The sequence below is a fragment of the Struthio camelus genome, chromosome 8, assembly GCF_040807025.1.
Source record: "Struthio camelus isolate bStrCam1 chromosome 8, bStrCam1.hap1, whole genome shotgun sequence".
Classification (NCBI taxonomy): Eukaryota; Metazoa; Chordata; class Aves; order Struthioniformes; family Struthionidae; genus Struthio; species Struthio camelus.
The window spans coordinates 34657626-34678255 of NC_090949.1; the positions used below are offsets into that span (position 1 = coordinate 34657626).

The following is a 20630-nucleotide window of genomic DNA, read 5'->3' on the forward strand; positions in this document are numbered from 1 at the left end:
CTCAATTCCACTCCCACAAAATCCATCTGCACTCAACCAGGACAGGGGATAGTATGGACATAGACATAAAAGAAAGCTGGAAAAAAAAATCAGAGTTTTGCTCTCCAAAAGCACAAAATTGGTAATTAATGATGTTATAACTGATGTAGTTTCCTCAGTTTCAGAAGAACAGGGTGTGAAAACAGGCCGCATGATTAAAGATTCCTATTTCACTGTCTGATTTGGGGGAGCATATATGGTCCTCTTTTTGGAGGCAGGATATATATTAAGCAAAAGGTTATTTAGGGACACTCAGCTGTGGTACTGCCCATTTTAATTCAACTACTGCTTCTGCTCTACTTTGTGGGGACTGAGGAGAACCACAGCCAGATCCTTCTCTTCCCTCCTGCAGGATCCTCCAGACTGTGCGTGCTCCCCTCCTCCAAGAGCGTGCTTCACAAATGCTCAAGGCATGGCCAACAGACAGGAGGCTGTTCAAAGTGCTCCCTGGCAGTCAGCTCATTCTTTTCCTCGCACCTACTGTTTACTGTTTGAACACAAACCTTTGAGGCCCTTGTGCTGAGGCCTCAAGTGGGATGTAACTGCGCTCTCAGCATTGCCATGTGGCCTCTGCAGCCCTAGTGAGGCCACTGCAGAGAACTACCCTTATGGAGTGATGGTTCAATTTTGACCAGATTGCTTAACTTTGCTTTTCATGGTGAGGTTCCCTAACTAATGGCTCCGTTTTCAACGAGCTTGGAAAAAGCCTGAAACACACTTCTGAGTGCAAACCTGCTCTGAACAGCTTGCCCAGTTGCAGAATTATTGAAAATGTTTACACATGTAATTTTATTGCAAGAATATATGTGACTGTCTGTATTGATTGGTTACAGAAACGTTCCACCATTTCAAACCCACGAGCTCAACCTGCAGCCTTTCTAATTCTGTCATGTACCACCTAATGTCATTCTAATTTTAGCAAACACTTATTTCCACAACTTGGATTTTCCATATTTTTGTCCTTGCTACCAACAGAAAGCTGATTGCCAAATAACAATGAGCTCATCTCAAATGCTAATGCAGCCAGTGCCAGGTGAACAAATTGTCTATTATTAGACTTTTTCATGCAGTAAGAGCTTTTGTTCCCTACTTGCCCGTCTTAACACCTGCTGTTGCAATGTACATCAACCTTCAGAACACCATTCCCAATAACAACAGAATATAAAATGTATTAGGCAATTGCTCATACAGGAAGTGATTAACTTTTGTAAAGGGAGCTTTGTTGAACAAAAAGGAAACAATAAGGCATGTGGTGATGAGACCACAGTATAAGTAAATATGACTCAAAAATACGCACTGAATCAATGCAACAAAAGTTAGACATTCAGATGCACTAAATTCATTCAACAGCATTCAGGAAAATACTAATAGTTGTGAGAAATGAATTTGTATTAGTAGTAGTAGTAGTAATAAGAATTTTTTTCCTTCAGTGAGTTTCACACAAATATAGAGTGTTTGACTGGTGTGTGAAAGTGTTGATGGGATTGTGTGGGTTGGGCATATGGAAAAGGTGTAACCCAAACCCAGCAGCTTAAAAAACACATATATAGATATTTAAAAATATTTAGTAGTGTGATCCAAGTGTTAGAGAAGGAAATTATAATTAACAGGTTACAAGGTATGTTATGAGGAGGTCTGGCTTCTACTGGAACAAGAACAGTCATTGCTCATGGTACAGGAATGGACTACTGTTATCTAAAGATGGCTTGTTTAAAAATTTTTTTATTTGGTTCAGAAGATCAGAATTAAAAGGTTGCTTTTACAGCCCTGAAACACAGAGGTGGAAAATGGTTTGACCTGCGGCTGAGATGCTGAACTGAGGCTCAGAGTTGTACCCTATGGCAGCAGAACTCCTGTCTGCAGCTTCCCCTTCTTGCCAGGTCAGTTGTCCATTTACAATGAAAGAAAACTCTCCTTTTTATCCACTTCTTACTTGGCATATCTATTTAGATTGTAAGCTTCTCAGGCCTTGAACTGTCTCTCACTGTCTTTATATAATGCTTAGGACCCGGAGACTCCAGTCTCAGTTGGGTTGTCTCGTGAGTGTAATACACACAGTAAACAATTAAGACATCCATGAACAGCAAAATCCAAAAGCTGGGTCATGTAATTATTTCTAAGATCTGTGAGAATATGTCCAGTTCTCAAACTAGTTTCTAGTAATCTAGAGAAAGTCTCTAGTAATCTAGAGAAAGAAGTGATTAGTTACCTCTCATTATTATGGAATAAATTCTGGCCTTGGTTTAATTTCTTTCATCTCTATCTGAAAGAGCTAACAAAGACCAATTCCTAGAAAAAGAGAGTCCAGGTTTCAGATGATTTACTCAATAATCAAATAACTAGTAGCCTTTCCTTACAAATAACCCAATAAATAATACTTTTTTTTTTTCTGACAACCTCTTTACTCTTCTTCCTCCATCCTGTCTTCTGCTTTCCCCAGATCACACACTATAAAGACTGGATTTCCATCTGTACAGAACACAGTCACACAGAGTCCTACTTCTACAGGAAGTCTTATCTGATTCTGGCTACATTTGGATTTTATCATCCTCAGATTGGGATTCTGGGGGGGACTCTCCTACTTATCTATTTAAAAAATATGACCTGATCCCACCAGTCAAAGAAGAAATCCACATAGGAATTATGAAAAATATTACTTACAAAAAATAGGAGGATGCAAAGCAGAGTCTGGTGAACAAGGAATTGCTCTGTCTACTGGAGTAGCTAGTCCAAGTCCACTTCCTAAAACAGAAGAAAACCCACAAAATTATGTGTATATATATATATATATATATATATATACACACACATATATGTGTGTGTGTGTGTGTGTGTGTGTATATATACATATATATATATATGTATGTATATCAGTTTTAAATTTAAATTTAAACGGTAAGTAGGAAAAGGGTACATTAGAGCCTCTGTTATACTGCTAATAACGTGCAAGAAATCTGAAGGCAGGAAGTCGAGCGTTCCGAGTTGTTTAATGTTACCTACAGATACTGCTAGGCGCATAGCTTGGCTGCCTCTCCTTTTCCTTGTCAGACTTCTTGTACCTGCAGGCAGGAAAGGCAGATCACTACAGTGACCACCAGTCATCTAGGGATTCTCATACAGTATTCTCTGCTTAAAGTGCCTGTGCACCAACTTTGTACCATCAAGGAGAAACAAAGCTGTCACTTGGATGAGGGAATGATAGATCCAAACCACTCCTTTCAAAACAGAGCAAAGATCAATCCACAAAGAATTACCAGCAGGAAACTGCTAGACTCTGTTTTCACAAAAGTCTGCACAAAATATTGTATGTTAAGTTTAACAAAGATGTATATTCATACTCCTCCCCCCTTTCAGGAACAGCAGCAGCTGCTAACAAAGGCAAACATTAAAACACCATAAAACTATGATGGAAAAGCAAAATACTGTAGAGGCAAATAAAAAAGTAGAGATCTAACAGGGGAAATACAGAAGAAGGAAGTTTCCCTTAGGCAGACCAGAGGCACAGCCTTTCTTGGCTACAATGTTTACTTGAGAGTTTACACAATGTGGAAAAAAAAGTCTAAAAAAGCAATCGTCTATACAAAATCTGTTGAATGCACATCATGAAGTCTTGCTGTTAGACATAATAATCCCTATTTTGTGTGCGAAATTTATTCCTAGCATTTGTTATTACACCTCTGAACATAAACATAAAACACATACGAAACTTAACAGGCAGGACAATTCACTCGTATAGATCATCCAAAACAGATTTGACATGGTCCCTTGTATCAGATGGCCAAGCACATCTTTCTTGTAAGATCTTTTAACACGCTGTATATCCATCAGCATAAAAGAGACATTTCTGCCTCTGGTGTTCCATGCTGATATCACATGACCACTGTAAAATAGGTTCAAGGGGCTCATGAATCTGCCTTAGCCACCAAAGATAAACAAATCTGGAACTCATTAGTCTTCACACGGCAGTGTTTTGGCACACAGAGGAAAAGGAGTTATCAAGACTAAATTCAGAAAGGTTGATATATGTATCTACATCTCAAAATGTCTGTTAAACTGCCAACATGCTTCACATAGTCCCTGTGAGGTTTGTATTTTTTCCTGCATTGTTTAAGCTGTCAAATGTTAATGTGTTTCTGGCTTAATTTATTACACTGATATGACAAGTTATGAGCAAATGTATTCTTGTTTACTACTGTTAATATTTTGGTTATACTCATTAAGAGCAGTTTTAAGATTAGTCTTTTTTGTTATTTCACATAGTACAAAAACAAGCAAGAGTCTTTAGTGACGACTCCATCTCTCTTCAGCTTACAGCACAAGGTTTTAGAATGGAATAGTTATTCGGACAATTAACGGCATCACCACAGATCAGAACAAATCCTAAAGAAGCGGTCTCCCCGAGTCTGCCTGATGTATGAACTGTCCTGCCACTCATAGGCTCTCAACTAGATACAAGATATGGATAGCTGCCACTAAGTGAAAATCCAGAACGTGGTTCTAAGCGGATAGAGGGACTTTAATCAGTAGCAGGAAGCTGAGATTCTTATAATTTGCTTTAAGGCTAGAAGGATCATCCTGTCCAAGCTCAGAAATGACAAAAGCCACAAAGTATGTCCCAGCATTCCCTGTGTGGGGCCCAGCAGCTTTCTGCATTAATTTAGGCATCCTTAGTCTCCAAGTGCAAGTCTCACAAAGCAGCGTGCAGCACTATCTTGGGTACGAAACACGTGGTAGGTACGTTCCTGAGTAACACCTGGAGATGTTCACGCAGCTCAGCAGTCTTTGCAATGCCTTCCTTCATTTCAAATAATGCTGCCTCCTTGTCATGTTGATATAAACTTATGGTCAAAGCTAATCAGAACCTCTTTAGCAGCCAATTTCATCAGCCGTTATGTCAGAGAGGCCCAATGCAGAGTTGACAGCATCTGTCAGCTCAGACATCTTTAGGAAGCAGTTTGTGTGGAATGTGCATACCAGTATCTGAATAAAAAAAATTTAAAAAAGACTGATCACCAGCAGATTTCAGCTCCTACAAGCACCACAGAAGTACTAGATAGATGGAAACTAAATTCACTGCCTGGCCCCTAATACTACTTCTGAGATTTAGTGAATTATATATTTTAATCAAAAAACTAAGTCTATTTATTGGCAGAACTTAGAAATCCTTTATACATCTAAAGCAATGTGATAAGCCCATATAATGTCAGGCTGTCATTTACACAGCATGATGCAACATGACATAGCTCAGTCACAAACCCTATTGTGACACAAATTTAGAAGTAGTGTTGGATGAAGATCTGTAATTCTGGCACCGGAATGATTTTAATATTCCAAAGTTTGTTTTCTTTCTGATTTGGAAGGCAAAGAAGGAAATCTAGAAGGCTGGAAAAATTATCAAACAATTTTGATAAGTTTCTAATTAAAATTCCACTTGGCTGAGTTATACGGAGCCAGAAACATGGAATTCCCAGATGAGCTGGGAGTTTGAGAGCTCAGGAGCCAGTGCTCCTAGTCTCCTGGCTTCCTGTAAGCCCTTAAACCCCAGATCTGCAGCAACCTGCCTGACAGGCTGTTGAAGTTGCCTGGCAGCTTAGACCCCTATGACTCTTCTGCTCCACACTGAACCAGCTACCAAGCCCACTCAGATCCTAGGATTTCTGACTTTGAGCAAGTACCTCACAGGTAATTGTCCAGATAATTGTCTATGAAATCAACATCTGACTGGACAGGAGCAAGACTGTTGATGCATATGACCTCCCTAATCTGAGGGCTTTCAAGTGGCTATATATCTGGAAAGAAAACTGCACAATTTCATGATAATCATGGACATGATTCAAAGTATATGCAAAATAGTGAAAATTTCTCTTACCTTCAGTTGCCTTTGGGCCAGTAGATTACATTTACAATGCTTTGCATCAGTATTTACCATGTATCGCAGAATTGATTGCACTAGTGACATATTGCCTACAAAGCATTTGCTCAGTAGTATTTATTTATTTGGCAGAGTTTCTTAGTAGTCAAGTTGGGATTTTTCTTATCCAGTAGCTGAATGAGGCAGATGGTTTTATTCAGTGTGGCTACTGAAAGGGCCAAGATAATTTTGGGTCACATATGCAAAGTCTTCAAAATCATGGCCAAGAATGGAGTCCCTGTCTCCTTGCTGTAGCATTCAATAGCTCTCTCTGCTTGAGGAACACTGACAAAATTATGGAGAATGTAGCAAAGAATAAACATAGCAATTTTTTGGAATGATTTTTACGAAGGCAAAGCATATGGACTGAATGGCCTTAGAGGTTCTTTCTATCTGTACTTTACACAGTCCATGGGGAAGGGAAGGGTTCTTGTGCCTTATTAGAAATGGATTTTTTAAGTGTGCATACTTTAATAAATATGAAATATCTTATGGACGTGTCCCCCCAAAATACCTCTGAACATGCTTACCCAAGGACACCATCAAAGGCAGGTAAAGGTTAAGGCATACTGGGCCTTGTTTTTATAGTACATCTGATTGCTCCTACTGCTGCATCTGCTGCTCAAAATGAAGCTGCTGTATCAATAGCTTGAGTTCTTCCCATTGACCAATTGTCAGCACAAGGATCAAATTTTCACCCTAGAAGTACGAGGAAGGATAATGCAGTATTAATACATATAGCCAGGTCGTTTTGCATCATCTCCTGCTGCTTTTCCTCCTGAGACTTCTCTGTGAACATGTGTTCAGACATTATTTCACATGGTTCTGCCTCCAGAAAGTGCAATCCTCTTTGGCATAGCAAAATATTTGGTGGAGGAGGGTGCAAGAGGTTTAACAGATACAGCTTTCCCCTTTAAAACTGTGTATGTGTTTGTTTGCATTTTGTCTCAGACAAGGATGCAAAAAATTTCACCGTTTCTACATTCTTTTCCGTGCGCATTTCTTTTCTTTCATAATACTGGTTGCAGGACCATAAACAGAGTCACAGCCAAGTCAGGAACACTAGATGAACTCCAAGTTCATCTGCAGCTTTAATTGCAGGGACTCATTTTTCATCATGGCTCTGTTTTGGAAACATGCAAATAACAACTCCTTTTTTTTAATCCCTCACTATGCGACTACCTCTTTCACTGGTAATTCCAGGACTGCCTATATGTTTTGTTATATTTCATGTAGATCGACAATCCTAAATGTACTCTTTCTACCACCTACCAGACTCATGCACATATTTTTTCAATTCTCTACCATGCAATTCAAAACAAGACCAAATTCCTCATTGCTACAGGCCAGCCCAGCCTCACTGAAAAAACATGCCAATTTGTAGAGTTCATATATACGGTTTGTCATAGGCACACAGATTTAATCTGTTTCAGTTATTTTTACCTCTGAGCAGAGGTATCCTGACACTCAAATAACCCAGATTTCCAGATTAGGATGAGGAGGCAAACAGGCTACAAACCTTCTTTACTTGCTAAGCCATGGAAGACACCATGCTCTTCTCAATGGCTTGTAGTTAATCATTGTTGCAGCTTTCATTCATTTTCACTTCACCACCATTTTCTAAATTGGCCTACAATGCTGACATTTCTTCTGTCTAAACATGCTTTCTCCCTTTATTTTTTTTGTCCTGCTTCTTGACATTTTTATTTTCTGGGTCACACCCCACTCCACTGCATATTTTGAGCAGAGCAATAAAACTACTTACATAAAGCTCTGCAGGAAATGGACCCTTTGCAATGAGCTCTAATGATGTTTGATTGTTAGATTTGAATAGCTGGAATATGTTTCAAGGCATGAAAGTGCATTTTTTCCATACGCTGTGGAAAGTCAGTGATGATGGGTAGATCTCAGCCTGCATTGGAAATATAGTACCTCTCTAACAAGTTGTCAATCTCAATTAAGACATCAACATGTCAAATTAAGAAGGTACTGCTGCACAGTCTATTGTTGAATTGCATGTCAGGTGAAATAAGCACTAATTATACACTTAGCCAAATATGTCTATTCAATATTACTTCAAAACTAAGGTCACTGAGTTATTATGAAGTGGTAGTTTACACTATTTTGGATCCCACCAAATGGCAGGTGGCCACACAAATATGCAACTCAGCATGTTCTGTTTGGTCCCCACAGCTGTGCTGCCAATCAGTTAAGGATGGCTGCAAGTAAATGCTAATTAGCTTCTGTTGATCTGCATACTCCAGCAGCCTCCCAGGATTCCCATTTTGATATGCAAGATTGCCAGTTGGGTATGTGATTGAATTAAGAACCAGAAAAGATTTTATCTTCCATGCAGGAAAATGTGAGTCTGAATCCCCAGCAGAGGCTGTTATCACTCTGATTTATGTTTGGCAGTGCCTGTCATTGCAGTGGTAGCAAAGGTTCAGTGCTAGAGGGTGCTGCCTCCCTTCTTTTGAGCATGAAAGAACCTCTTAGCCCTATTAACAGCAAACACACTTACCATCTGGGGTCTGACCCAGTCCTGGCATTCACATTTGCAAGGATTCTGCATGTCTGCCTCCCCACTCAGGGTCCAGCAGATGCTTTTCTGTAGGTTGACTGGGCCTGGAAAAATAAAATATGAGGGGGGAAAAAAAGACAATTAAAGAGCAGAAAGATTTTTTTTTCTTTTTTTTTTTTTTTTTGCACGTTGATAGGGTTGCAAGAGGCCAAAAAAACCCCAAATATTTATATCAGGGTTGTCAATAACCCATTAATAGTTGGCTGCTTGAGTTTGCAAGGACTGTTTAAGAAAGAAATGGTTGGAAAGTTGCACTTCTGGGACCGGAGTATTTAGGTTTTGCACCTGTACTTCATAAGGGAGAAAAAGTATGATCTCATTATGTAAACATTACAATAAGAATTTTCAGAAATTTTGCTTGGCTCTGCTATTAGTGAGTTTTGGTTCCCTGCAGTGACGAAACAATATTTCTTAGAAACTGCTCACCGCATATGATGGCTAAATACAATTTATCTCATCTTTGAGACTTTTCTCTTTAAGACTTTATCAGACATTGCAGGAAAAATGATTATTTAATTGCAACCCCAAGTTTCTGTAGGTTTTTATCATATTGTTTCTTGACTTTAAGATGTAAGTCAAAAAAGATTGACTTCAGGCTGATGCAACATTGTATGCTGCCTTAAAAGTGCCAGGAAATGGTTCTTCCTTAGGGATTTAAAGTTATTTTCCTTTTTAAATGATGCCATTCTCCCATTCATTAAGCTTGTCAGCACTCTGCAGTAAGCAAGACACCTAAGTAAAAGAGCAATAGTCCAGTCCAATAGAGTTTATATGGGAAATTAATATAAGAGACTTCATTCCAAATTTCAGTAGCATATTTAGTGTAAAAAGGCCTGAAAATGGGATTATGATCAACAGTGCTTTAAAACGTATTATGTCTCTAACAGTCGAGGAAGTCAAAAACATCATCTTCTTGTAAAGGACATTAGAAATAAACAGATGGATTAAGAGACTTCAGTATATGTCCCAAATATTTTCAAAACTGCTCTATTTATGGAGTCATAATGAATAAAATGATTATGGAAAATACATTTTAAAGTAGTAAGTAACTTCCCAAGAATTATAAGTCCACCAAGATCCCTTCTCCTGCACGTACAATTATAAATACAAAAGGAGTCTTGGCGCCAATTGTGAGAATAACCTGCAAAAAAAATTGGAATATCTCAAGTGATATCAAATGACAAGCTTCAGTGTGGGGAGAAGCAGAAGCTTATGTATGATTCCATCTGCTGAGAATATTATCTTAGAGACTAATAAAGTTATATTTTTGTGTGTTATAGAGATATTTTCAAGAAAGAGGAATTATTAATGAAGGAAACTGAACACTACTAAAGCCTGATAAGCCCATGCTTTTAGTTAGGACAGTTTTTAATGGGATACACATTATCATGACATCTACGGCCCCAATTCAACAAGGCCAGGAAGTGCACGCTTAAATGAAGGATCCTTGAAGTCAGTGAGACTTGTATGCTTTGTTGAGTTAGGGCCTAAGGCTTCTCGAGTTATTAAAAGAATATATCATATTCCTCTTTGTTAGGCAGACTGCAAGGATTAGATAGTTTGGGATGTGTTGTTTTTATTTTTCCTAGTGACACTGTGGGTGTAAGTCAAGAGCAGGATTAAGTTTTGCCCTGCAGATGCTAAAGTTCATAGCTGTTCTGCTCTATCCTGGGTGCAAGTTTCAGACTTTCTACAATAAGTGTTACTTTAGCAAGGGTATTTTTTGTGTGGCAGCACTTCTGACTACACTAGATTAGCATGTTTGAAATGTAAAACATGAGGGTACTTGCTCAGCTAATAGATTAACTGAGAACATATATCATAGTTTGCTACTGACATCTTTGTAAGTAAGTTAACACATGCCTTAACACATCACACAAGTCCATACAAACACAGATAGCAGAAGCCAAAAAGTGTCACTAAAAGTACAGTTTAACCCATTTTTGTTTTTTAATCATTTTTACTATTTATACAAACCATAAGGAGGCTTTAAATTGCTCTGTTCCCTCTGTTGTCAGAGCACCTCTCAGAGGTATGCCACTTCTCCAAGCTTAGCCAAAATAGACTAGGATTTTACAGTCTGGGAGGGAGGGATTGGTGGAGAGGAATAAATACTGCGCTGCATAAAATCTAAACAAATGCAAAAAAAAAAAAAAAACCCACACAGAGAAATATTATTTACTATTTCTCAGAAGACTAAAACTAAAGCTATCCAAAGACATTATCAAATAGCTTAAAATAAAGAAAAAAAGTGCCTTTTATTTAAACAGATGTGATACATGTGTAAGTGTAAACTAATAATCATTACTAATCAGCAGCAGTGCAGGTTCTGCACATGCAAAGGTATTAAAAGAGGAAGGAAGTTCATCACTTTTCCTATCCTTAGGGCCCTCATGCTTAGCCTGCTGCACTAGGCTCCAGTGACCCCAGTCACTCCTGCCTGATCTCCTCTAGCCCCAGGCTTCTTTCCCAATATGCCACAGGCCTGTAATAAGGCTGGTCTGTGCTGCTGATCATGTACAGCATATCTCAGGACTTATTTTCACATTTGTATTTGTGAAAACAAGGTATTCTTGCAGGTACTGCACAGTTCCCCACGGAACTCCTCGTCAAGGAAAGTTGCAGGGACCAAAAACATAAACCAGTTAAAAAATAGGAAGGGATTATACAAACTCGGGCAAAAAGGGCTACCAAAGATGACAGAAAGGATGCAAATACTAACTCGGGATCTTCAATCTACTGATTGCTGAAGGATGGGAGGACAGACCATGGAAGGAAGCAGCCTGCATTTCCTTGAGACTCCAAGGTTAGCAATATTTTAGTCCAACCTGCTACAGACGTTGGTAGGTATTAATACTGGAAGATCACAGCACAGTTAGAATCCAGGAGTGCTGCCACTCCATCCCTATTCTGCAAATTAAATATCATTAGTGACGCCCCTTTAGCTTTAGGTTGTTATTTTTTCTTAAAAATAACTAACTAAATAAAAACACACCCCTAGTTTGAATTAGTCTTTGACAGATATTCTGCATCTGCCCTTTTGATTTTGTATCATGTCCCAGGTATGTGAAACTTGGGTACTTCTAACATTCAGTCTGCTTCTGCCATAAAATAAAAATCCTCCCCACACCGCTAAAACAACAGCTTTTAATATAGCCCCTGTTGCCAAGTTTTCAGTATTGTTTTCACTAAGAGATAAGGTATAAGAAGTACTCAGGGGAGGACAAGTTATGCAATTATTCTGAAAATTCTTTTGTTGTTACACAACACTACATCTACTCACAAACAGAATTAACAAATTTAGGCTAACATATTTTGGAAAAAAAGATCTATTCATTTGTTCTTTAAGTGGACTGCTGAAATAGTGAGTAATACTGCTTGCAAAAGGGCTGAACAGAGAAAAGAAATATTAGAACAACTCATTAATGTATGATTCATTAGATTAAAAGAAGAAAAATTCTGTATGTATCTGTAGCTCTAACATTCACACTTCAATATTGTCAGTAAATGAGTGGTCCCCCCTTGCAAGGTAGAGTCTGATTTTCATTCCTGCTAGCTAGGTCCACAAATGCAACGCAAGGTTAGATCTGAAAAGGAATAACTAAAAACACAAAAATAAATCCTGGAAGGTGACACAGTTAGGGTAAGTATTAAGAAAAAATCTTCCCTATAAAAAGGATTACCAATTCTTGGACCTGCCTTCCATGGGAAATAAAAGCTTATTTGCTTCAGTTCTTAAAATACTACCAGTTTAACTATAGGACACAATCTTGTCCCAGCAGTGAGGACTGAGTGGAGGATTCAGATACCTTTGCCTGAGGAGTCTTAGTGGTGGAAACACTGTCAACTGAAAGTGGAAAAACAAATAGAAGTAAAAGCCTTCAAATGGCAGCGTAAGTGAATGGTTTGAACCAAACTGTATCCAAGTTGCCTACAATCCTATTAAAAATAAATAATTAATTTCTCAAGAGGTTGGACTAGACAGCCTTCAGAAGTCTTTTCCAACTGAAATTATTCTATGATCTAGGGAAGGACGTTGGTGACCTGCTTAAGCTTTTGGATATGCAGTAATATAATTTCTTTTCCTGGTTCCAAGGTGACTGAACTGAAATATACGGCTATAAAACCACTGACTACTCTACCTGACATGGCTTCAGTATCTAAGGGTTGTAAGCAGGCTATACATGGCATTTGCTCTTGTCACAGTGACCAGAAATTGAACATTTGCTAGAGGGTGAAATAAGTAAATATTCTGATTTGCAACCAAATACATATCGCAATTATGCGGATCCAAACTTTTCTGAACCTTGAATGCAGTTTGGAAGTTTAGTTCATGACCACACATCGAATTATGAGAACAATGAGGGAGAACACATAGATTGACAGCTAGGGTGTAAAACTCCCATTCTTTCCTTAAACAGAAAAATGACGAAAACATTTATTATGAAACATATTTTCCATTACTGTATTGTAGAATGTAAACAAGTTCTCATGACATATGGGGCCATGTGTTTCCTTAAAGAGGTGTTATGTATGTCAGAAGCAGCATATGTACCGTGTGATACAGCTACCACCATGGTAAGCATTTGTTATTGCCTAGTGAACAGGTGCATAAAATCCCCATGTAAACAGATGTCATAGCCGCACTGACATCTCTTACTCATGTCTCCTCCTGAAGGAAAATGAGGGGGTTTGTTTCCCCCTCTTGGGTGTTTAATGTGGATGGCCCAGACTTGCATATTTGCAATTTCCCGCTCTCATACATATAGCTTCTTCTTGATTGCATAGTGGGTGTTAGAAGGCAAAGTCGCCCAAGGAAGAACTGTTTTTCTGTAAGAGATTCCATGATAATGCTCCTTCCAGGAGACTCCATACATATACTGTTGCTGCACAGGTCCAGTCTCACAGAAAATTGACTCAATTCAGAGAGTCCTGAAAGGCACAACCACATTATCTTTCAGCTCATCTGTTAGTCCCTAAAGGACAAACTTTCCCCAAGAAAAAAATTTTTATGGACCAATCAAACGCCGCCCATTAGAAAAATGAGAAAAAGCCAGTACTTACAGAAACACCAGGAGGACGACTGAGCGGCACCCTTCAAGGCTGCAGTCTTGCAAGTTGATACATACAGGTGGATTTGTGTGACCAGGCAGGACTCCTGGTTTCACCAGGAGTCCTGACATGTCCAGGAGTCCATTCACACAGCGCCAGCCTAGACTTATTCTGCTCATGGGAGAAAATTGTCTTTCCCCGCTACAGATCTCGGTTTCCTTCCAGTCCCAGTACAGTTTGATTTACATGCCTTACAGAGTGAGTAGGACTCAGATTGCTTTTGCGAGAATGGCACAAAATTTTTCAGAACAGTTTGTACCAATTTTCTGAACTCTTTAAAAGACCCCTGAGTATAGTGAGGGGCAAGGGCTTTATAAATACATGATTTCCTATTGTCAAAGATATATATTTAAGTCAGGTTAAAATGTCACAATAGCTAACTAAGGTATAGCTTCACACAGACAGGTATAAGCATACGTGCCGGATCTGACTCTTTCCTTCTCTTATTCCTTCCTTTAGACCAAAATATTTGCTACAACACTTCAGTATAAACCAAGGCTATGGCTCTCTTAGCTGCTCTCAGACGTGACCTGATTTGTGCTTGTCTTTGTCTGGTATATATTAAAATAATAAAGTTTCCTCTTTCACCCTTCAACAGCAAGCTAGTCCATTTTTGCTTATATACTGCATTTTTAATGTATTTTTCATTTTTAAATCCTTTAGCATAGATTCTGTGGTTCTGCTTGTCTTCCCTTCTTCCTTACTCTCCTCAGCTATGGTTTGCTGCACAAAGGTAAAAATCAGCCCATTCTTACAAAATTATTAAAAAAGGCAGCAATATTATGCTTATGAACCTGGGCCTGATCCAAAGCCCACCGGAGACAAGGATATTCTTTGCATTAATTTCAACAGGCTTTGGATCAGTCATTCCTTCAACAAGAGTCTATCAACATATATTAGTCAAGTTATTAACCATAGCAGGCTTCTTTCCAGTGAAATCCAGTATGGGTGGCACGAGTTGTAGAGACACAGCAAAAACCATATAAGGTAAATCCAAGCATGCTCAACATCCTGCTATTTACAGCATTTTCTGATACAGCAGCCAGGCTAACCAATTTCCGTACACTCTGGAAAAGGGTGTGGATTGTGTATAAAAGCTGCCTGCAAGATCTGATGGATGTGCTATTACATGCCTAGAAACAGCTACCGCCATCTCCACATGTGGGTGATTCTCAGCCCTTCTCAGCAAGTTTCTGTGCCCTGAACTCTGTACTTGATAAACCTATTGTTACCAAAATGTATCCTCAACAGAGAGGGCACAAAAGGTGCCCCAGTTTAGGCAACTTGACTGCAGCCTAATACCATTTCTTGGCTTCCCAAGGGTTTCTATGGATTAGTTATGACAAACCACAGTGGAGCATGAGCCTGTCCTTCGCAGAAAATTGCCTGAGATCCCTCTCCTGCTGTGACAGCTGAGCTAAAGCAGTGAAGAGAGTGGAGCCGAAGTAGGAGACAGAAGGCAAATCCACAGTGGACTATTGAGACATGGGTGGCTACCTGGGATCCAAAGGTAGGGGGACAGATTTGTCCTTCCATGAAGACACAGGCGCATAGGAAGAAGGGAAAATGCTAAACCATTTTTTTTTCCAACCAAGAAGGAAGGGACTCTGAATATAGCTAGAGGGAATATTTGAAAAAGCTCCTTCTGCCAAGGAGCACAGAAACAAGGATGCCTCTTGCCACACTGCCTCTCTTCCACTCTTTGAGCAAAAATCACCTAACACCATCAGAGATCTCAGCCAAAACACTCATGCTTGAAACACAAGGAACATCTCAGGCTTAACATAGGACATAAAAGCAGAGAACAAACTTTCCTGCTGCTTGCAATGGCACACGTAGAAAGCAATTGCATCAAAACTTAATCAGAACACAGGCACATGCTCAAAGTTGCCAGGAATTAACATGCCTCATGCATGTCAGCGGAGAGGCATTAACTGCACACACAGCGCTAGCCTGCACAGATGTGAGGCAAAATGCATTAGCACCTCACAGCTCACCGTATCCCACACCCCATCATCTCCAGAGCTTTGCAGGATCCCATAGTTTGCACTTACATGCCAGACATGCTGCTGTCAGCTGCTCTCTAGCTCAGGATTTAAACAGCGCTAATGGGAGAAGGGGGAAGCTGATGGTGGCACCCCTCCATCAGATGCAGACTTCAGACTTCGCAGTTCTCCTCCCACCACTCTTCTGGCCATTAGCCCCTCTTAAATTGTTCCTGGCTCCTTTCTTTCCTCTAGCAAGCCCTGGATCTCCTACTTTAATGCTGCCCAGGCAACTGCATCAGCACCTGAAATTACTCTCAGGTCTCCAGGGTAGCCACCCAGTAAATCTGGGCCTGGCACAATCTGGGCATGGAAAGCACATGGATTTTTTTTGCTCTTGCCTCCTCTTCTGGGCTAACAGGGAACATGGGACAGCACCACCTGCTGACTTCCTACTTGGTAATGCCAGAGGCAAGCTCAAAAGGAAAAAAAAATTGTTTGACGCATTAGCATGTGAAAATCCTCCCTTTTTCATTTTATAGTCATATACATTCATAGTTCTGAAAAAAATTGGAAGCTTCTCTTCCTGGCAAAAAAATTGCCCAGGAAAAGTAGTAATCAGTGATAGCTGAATCGAGGGGACTCAAAGAGCATAAACCAAGAGAGGAAAGATTGTCCTTTTTTCTGGTATTAGCTCAGGACATAGAAGATACGGTTTCATGTTCTTGTGCTGCTAGAAATGTTCTTACCTGGTCCTGATCAAAGTATTTCATTGCACCATTCCCAACCTGTGAAGTGGAGCAACAGCACTTGTAACGGATACTGTGAGGTGCTGCAACGCTAGCACGATCGACTCTATCAACTGCTAGGAATTATTGCTAATTTTTTCTCTATATAGTTTTAACAATGGGCAGATACGCATATATGAAAATGAATACTGATTCCTGTTTGCTTCCCGAGTCACTTGACTTGCTAGATCATGTGCCCCCCACCCAGGGCAGAGACCACATTTACACAGCATTACACATCAGCTGCTGCCAGCTCCAGTCTCACCCGGGCTTGCCCCTATGCTACTTTAAAATAGAATTTTGTGCATGTTTGATATATATCATATCATATATATCAAGAGGCATATATCAAGAGGGCATATATCATATATATCAAGAGGCAACGGGCATAAACTGAACCACAGGAAGTTCCACCTAAACCTGAGAAAAAAATTCTTCACTGTGAGGGTGACAGAGCATTGGAACAGGTTGCCCAGAGAGGTAGTGGAGTCTCCTTCCCTGGAGATATTCAAAAGCCGTCTGGATGTGATCCTGGGCAATATGCTCTAGAGGACCCTGCTTGAGCAGGGAGGTTGGACTAGATGATCTCCAGAGGTCCCTTCCAACCTAAACGATTCTGTGATTCTGTGATCACTGTTCCTCATTAGGAAAATGTCTGTTTCCATGTATCCAAAATCCATGCATGTCTATGATGATACCATGCACCTTTAACAGTTGAGCTCTTCTCACAGTGCCAATGAGGATGCTGGTTGCCGGTGTAGTGCTCAAGACGGCAGAAACCTCTTCACTGACCCCAGGCAAGCGGATCTGGTCCAGCCCTGGCTAATAGAAAGAGCACTACCTTAGTCACCTCTCATACTTCTTTAAACATCTCAGATCTTTCCAGGAACATCTCTCAGCCAAGGACTGACCTGATCTGACACAGAGATCAGATGAGATCACAGCCTAGAGTCAGTAGTATGGCTGCAGGCCATAGCAGAATCCACTGAATGTCATGGGACAGGGAAAACAGCTTCCTTTCTTCCATATTTTCTGTTGTTGCCCTTCCAACATGCTAAGTAATGCTGCAGCAGAGGGAAAACACAGCCTGCTGGGTTACAATGACAAAGTAAGACTTTCTTTCAGAGAGGACTGAAATAACTTCTGGTCACAGAATTGACTCATTTTTTCCATGTTAAAATAGGGATAATGTAATTGCAAACTTTTAGTAGAGATACCAAAGAAAATAGCTAAATAAATGCTAGACATTATTAAATTTTAATCCTACAAATGAGAACTTTTAGGATGGGGATTTTGGTTGTATTAGTCACATGTACAGTACTTAACACAGAGAACTTCGATCACACCTAGGGTCTTTAGGCAACGCCATAGTAGAAATAATAGAAAAAATACACACAAACCAGAAAGCAGGATTGCCTACTGACTGCTTTGTCATCATAAAGCAGAAAGTAAATGGGATAAATAGTGGAATGCATTAGATACTGTATAGAATTTTCAGTTTCATAAAACTACAAGTTATTGAGAAAAGGATGCAAACCCAAATACCCACCTTGTTATTTCAGACCTGGCTTTCTAGGGGGAATTAAATTATTATATGATATATTCTAAACTGTATTTCATGTAAAATGTGCTGTATCACCCACGATCTATTAAAATGTACCTCTAGGGTCTGGACTTGCTCTTCCTGGATCAGTGCTGATATCTGTTTTTGCAGATCCTTAGCTTGCTACATAATGCTACTGATGATCAGGATCCCTTAAGAAACTTGATTTCTCTAATTTACTCTTATAGAGTTTTCTCTGGTGATTAATTTCTGAAAACATATTTCAACCTTTCAATTTGTAGCACTTACTGCATTCATATGGCATGGGATGCAAAAGTGCACTACTTATTTATTTTTACTCTCCCCCTTTATATTAAATTAAATCATGTCTTTTTCTGCTGATCAGCACTACAGTGAGGTTCTGCTGTGTCACCACTGTTTTTAGCACAGTAACACTGAGACATGGTAAACTGAAACACACTTTCACTAACCACAGTGGAACTGCACCACACAGCTCCCAACCAACGCCTGGCCTTGTCCCCCTACTGAGATATTTCACAGCGCCTGTGTCACCTGATTCATTTCAGTTGGGGTACCTCAGCAGAAAACCAGAGAAAGTATGTTCTACTTCAGTTTTTTGATGGCTGATTTACACCATGCTGTGATAAAATTCTGGATGCTGAAACACACAAAATCAAATAGAACAGGGGTAAAGCTGCATGACCATTAAAAAAAAAGCAGGAGAAATAAGAGAAATAAGTGGTCCTCCATTTCCAAGGACTTCCGTGTCTTATCTTTCCAGAAGATTGCTACAGCTAGCTCAATTATTACTTTCCCGGGATGTCTTGTTTGTTTCCACCAGACGGAAGTAATATAAAATTATGTAAATCAGCTTACTTGATGTAAAGAATCATGGACCAGTCAATAATGTTTATGCATTAAGAAAGGGCAGCTCCTCCTGGAAGAAATAACACAGGGAGCCGATCATAAGTAAACATTTCTAAACAGACAAAGGGCTGGTCCCTGCAGCACAATATATTATCATATTTCCACATAATTAGTTTGTTTTCCACTTGAAATCAGAAAACGATTCGACATTGCCTTCTATGCCTCAGGATGGTGCATACAGTAGAATTCTCATGTGCAGGTTCAAATGTTGAATAATTAGTAAAAATTAATCTGTTGAAATTAAAGTTTGGAATATTATAGAACTCATGAATAGTGTATGCAACAATCAAGTAAATTAAACCAGAAACAGAATTTAAGAAGCCAGACAATAGCAGATGACTGCTGGCAATCTGTTTTTTAATCAGTGAGTTACAAGCCAGAGGGATGAATATTGTTACTGGCTCTGGAAAATATTGTAAAATGATAGTAGGCACAATGAAGAAGACTTACTAAGTAAGCACATTTTTACTATATTTGTTAAAGAAGGGCACTTCAAAAGGATCTGCAAACTTCAACATATACCTCTCTCCAGAACACTCAGCTACGAAGAGATTGTCCTTACCAAGTGTCCTGTACTTCTGGTCTGCACTGCAGATGCACTAAGGACTTATGAGAGCTCCATCTCAGTATATTTAAAATTTATACATGTTTACCTGAAACCAAAAATGTGTAAGTTTCTTTCTGGTTTCTTTAAAAGTAACTGTTGAGTTATGGTAAACCTCAGGCAGCATGACCAGTATAGTGACTGTTTTTTAAAAAAATTTCAGAACAGCAGTTTTCCTTTAGTTTAATATTATTTTAAATCCATCTAATTACTATAAATATTTTATTTGTTTTTGCTTGTTTTACTGTGAAGAAAACACTGATCATGACTTAAAGAAGAAGAACACATTTAGAAATCTTGTGAAAACTAGCTTGATTTATGCTGAAATATATATAATCTTTCCCTTGAAGAGAGTAGCTTTAAATCTAAATGCACACTTGCTTTTTTCTATTGTGTATGATCCTGTTAAATTCAAAGAGGATTCCAGATCTATTTGAAAAATGGCCACTACAGTTAGCTGAGACTTCAATCTTGAAAATGAATGAATGGAGCTGGTCCAGTACATTGGCTCTGGACCAGTCTTTAAAATACAGCAGAACAATGAATAACTGAATTCACAGCCAGCTGGTATCATAGTTGGGCAGTGAAAGTGTCAAAATATTAGTGACTTTTTTACATTTGTCAAAATCATTGCCAATATGGGAAGCATGGGCAGCTTGCAAATGTGAATCTTACACCAAAATAGTTTTTAAATTCTTGCCTTAAGAACATGTATTCAGTTCCTAGTTTTATATCACCCATCAAGGGAAAGGCAGAAGAGAATAAAATATATTTTACTTAGAAGATAAAAGCTATTATTGATTTATCAAACATCAGCTACTAATGTAGCTGAGTGATGGTATATGCCCTGCAGCAATAATGGATCAACCAACATTTTGACTTCTTATTTTCTGGAGTCTAGTAAGTCCATTCAATCATTTTTAGAATGTAGTATGCCAGGTCTCTACACAAGGGTAAATACAAAATTTACAGATATATACATGCACACACACACTCTCTCACACAATGTAAAGGAAAAGGAAACACTTTTTGGCTAAGTTTCAGTTACAGGAGAAAAAAAGAAAAATAAACATATGTTCATGGTGTCTGACACATCCTTCCGCTCCAATAATTCGAAAA

General features: G+C 39.1%; 1 protein-coding gene across 1 annotated transcript in view; it reads right to left on the minus strand.

Annotated features, from left to right (window-relative positions):
* LOC104153328 (uncharacterized) overlaps nucleotides 1-20630 on the minus strand; it is a 132266-nt gene continuing 111636 nt past the window's right edge. The window contains exons 3-7 of the mRNA XM_068953368.1: nucleotides 8472-8575; nucleotides 6481-6649; nucleotides 3040-3098; nucleotides 2701-2781; nucleotides 1-76 (exon numbers count right to left, since the gene is read on the minus strand). Of these exons, the coding sequence (XP_068809469.1) occupies nucleotides 6554-6649; nucleotides 8472-8575 (200 nt within the window). The 3' untranslated portion in view covers nucleotides 1-76; nucleotides 2701-2781; nucleotides 3040-3098; nucleotides 6481-6553. The remainder of the gene's footprint in view (nucleotides 77-2700; nucleotides 2782-3039; nucleotides 3099-6480; nucleotides 6650-8471; nucleotides 8576-20630) is intronic.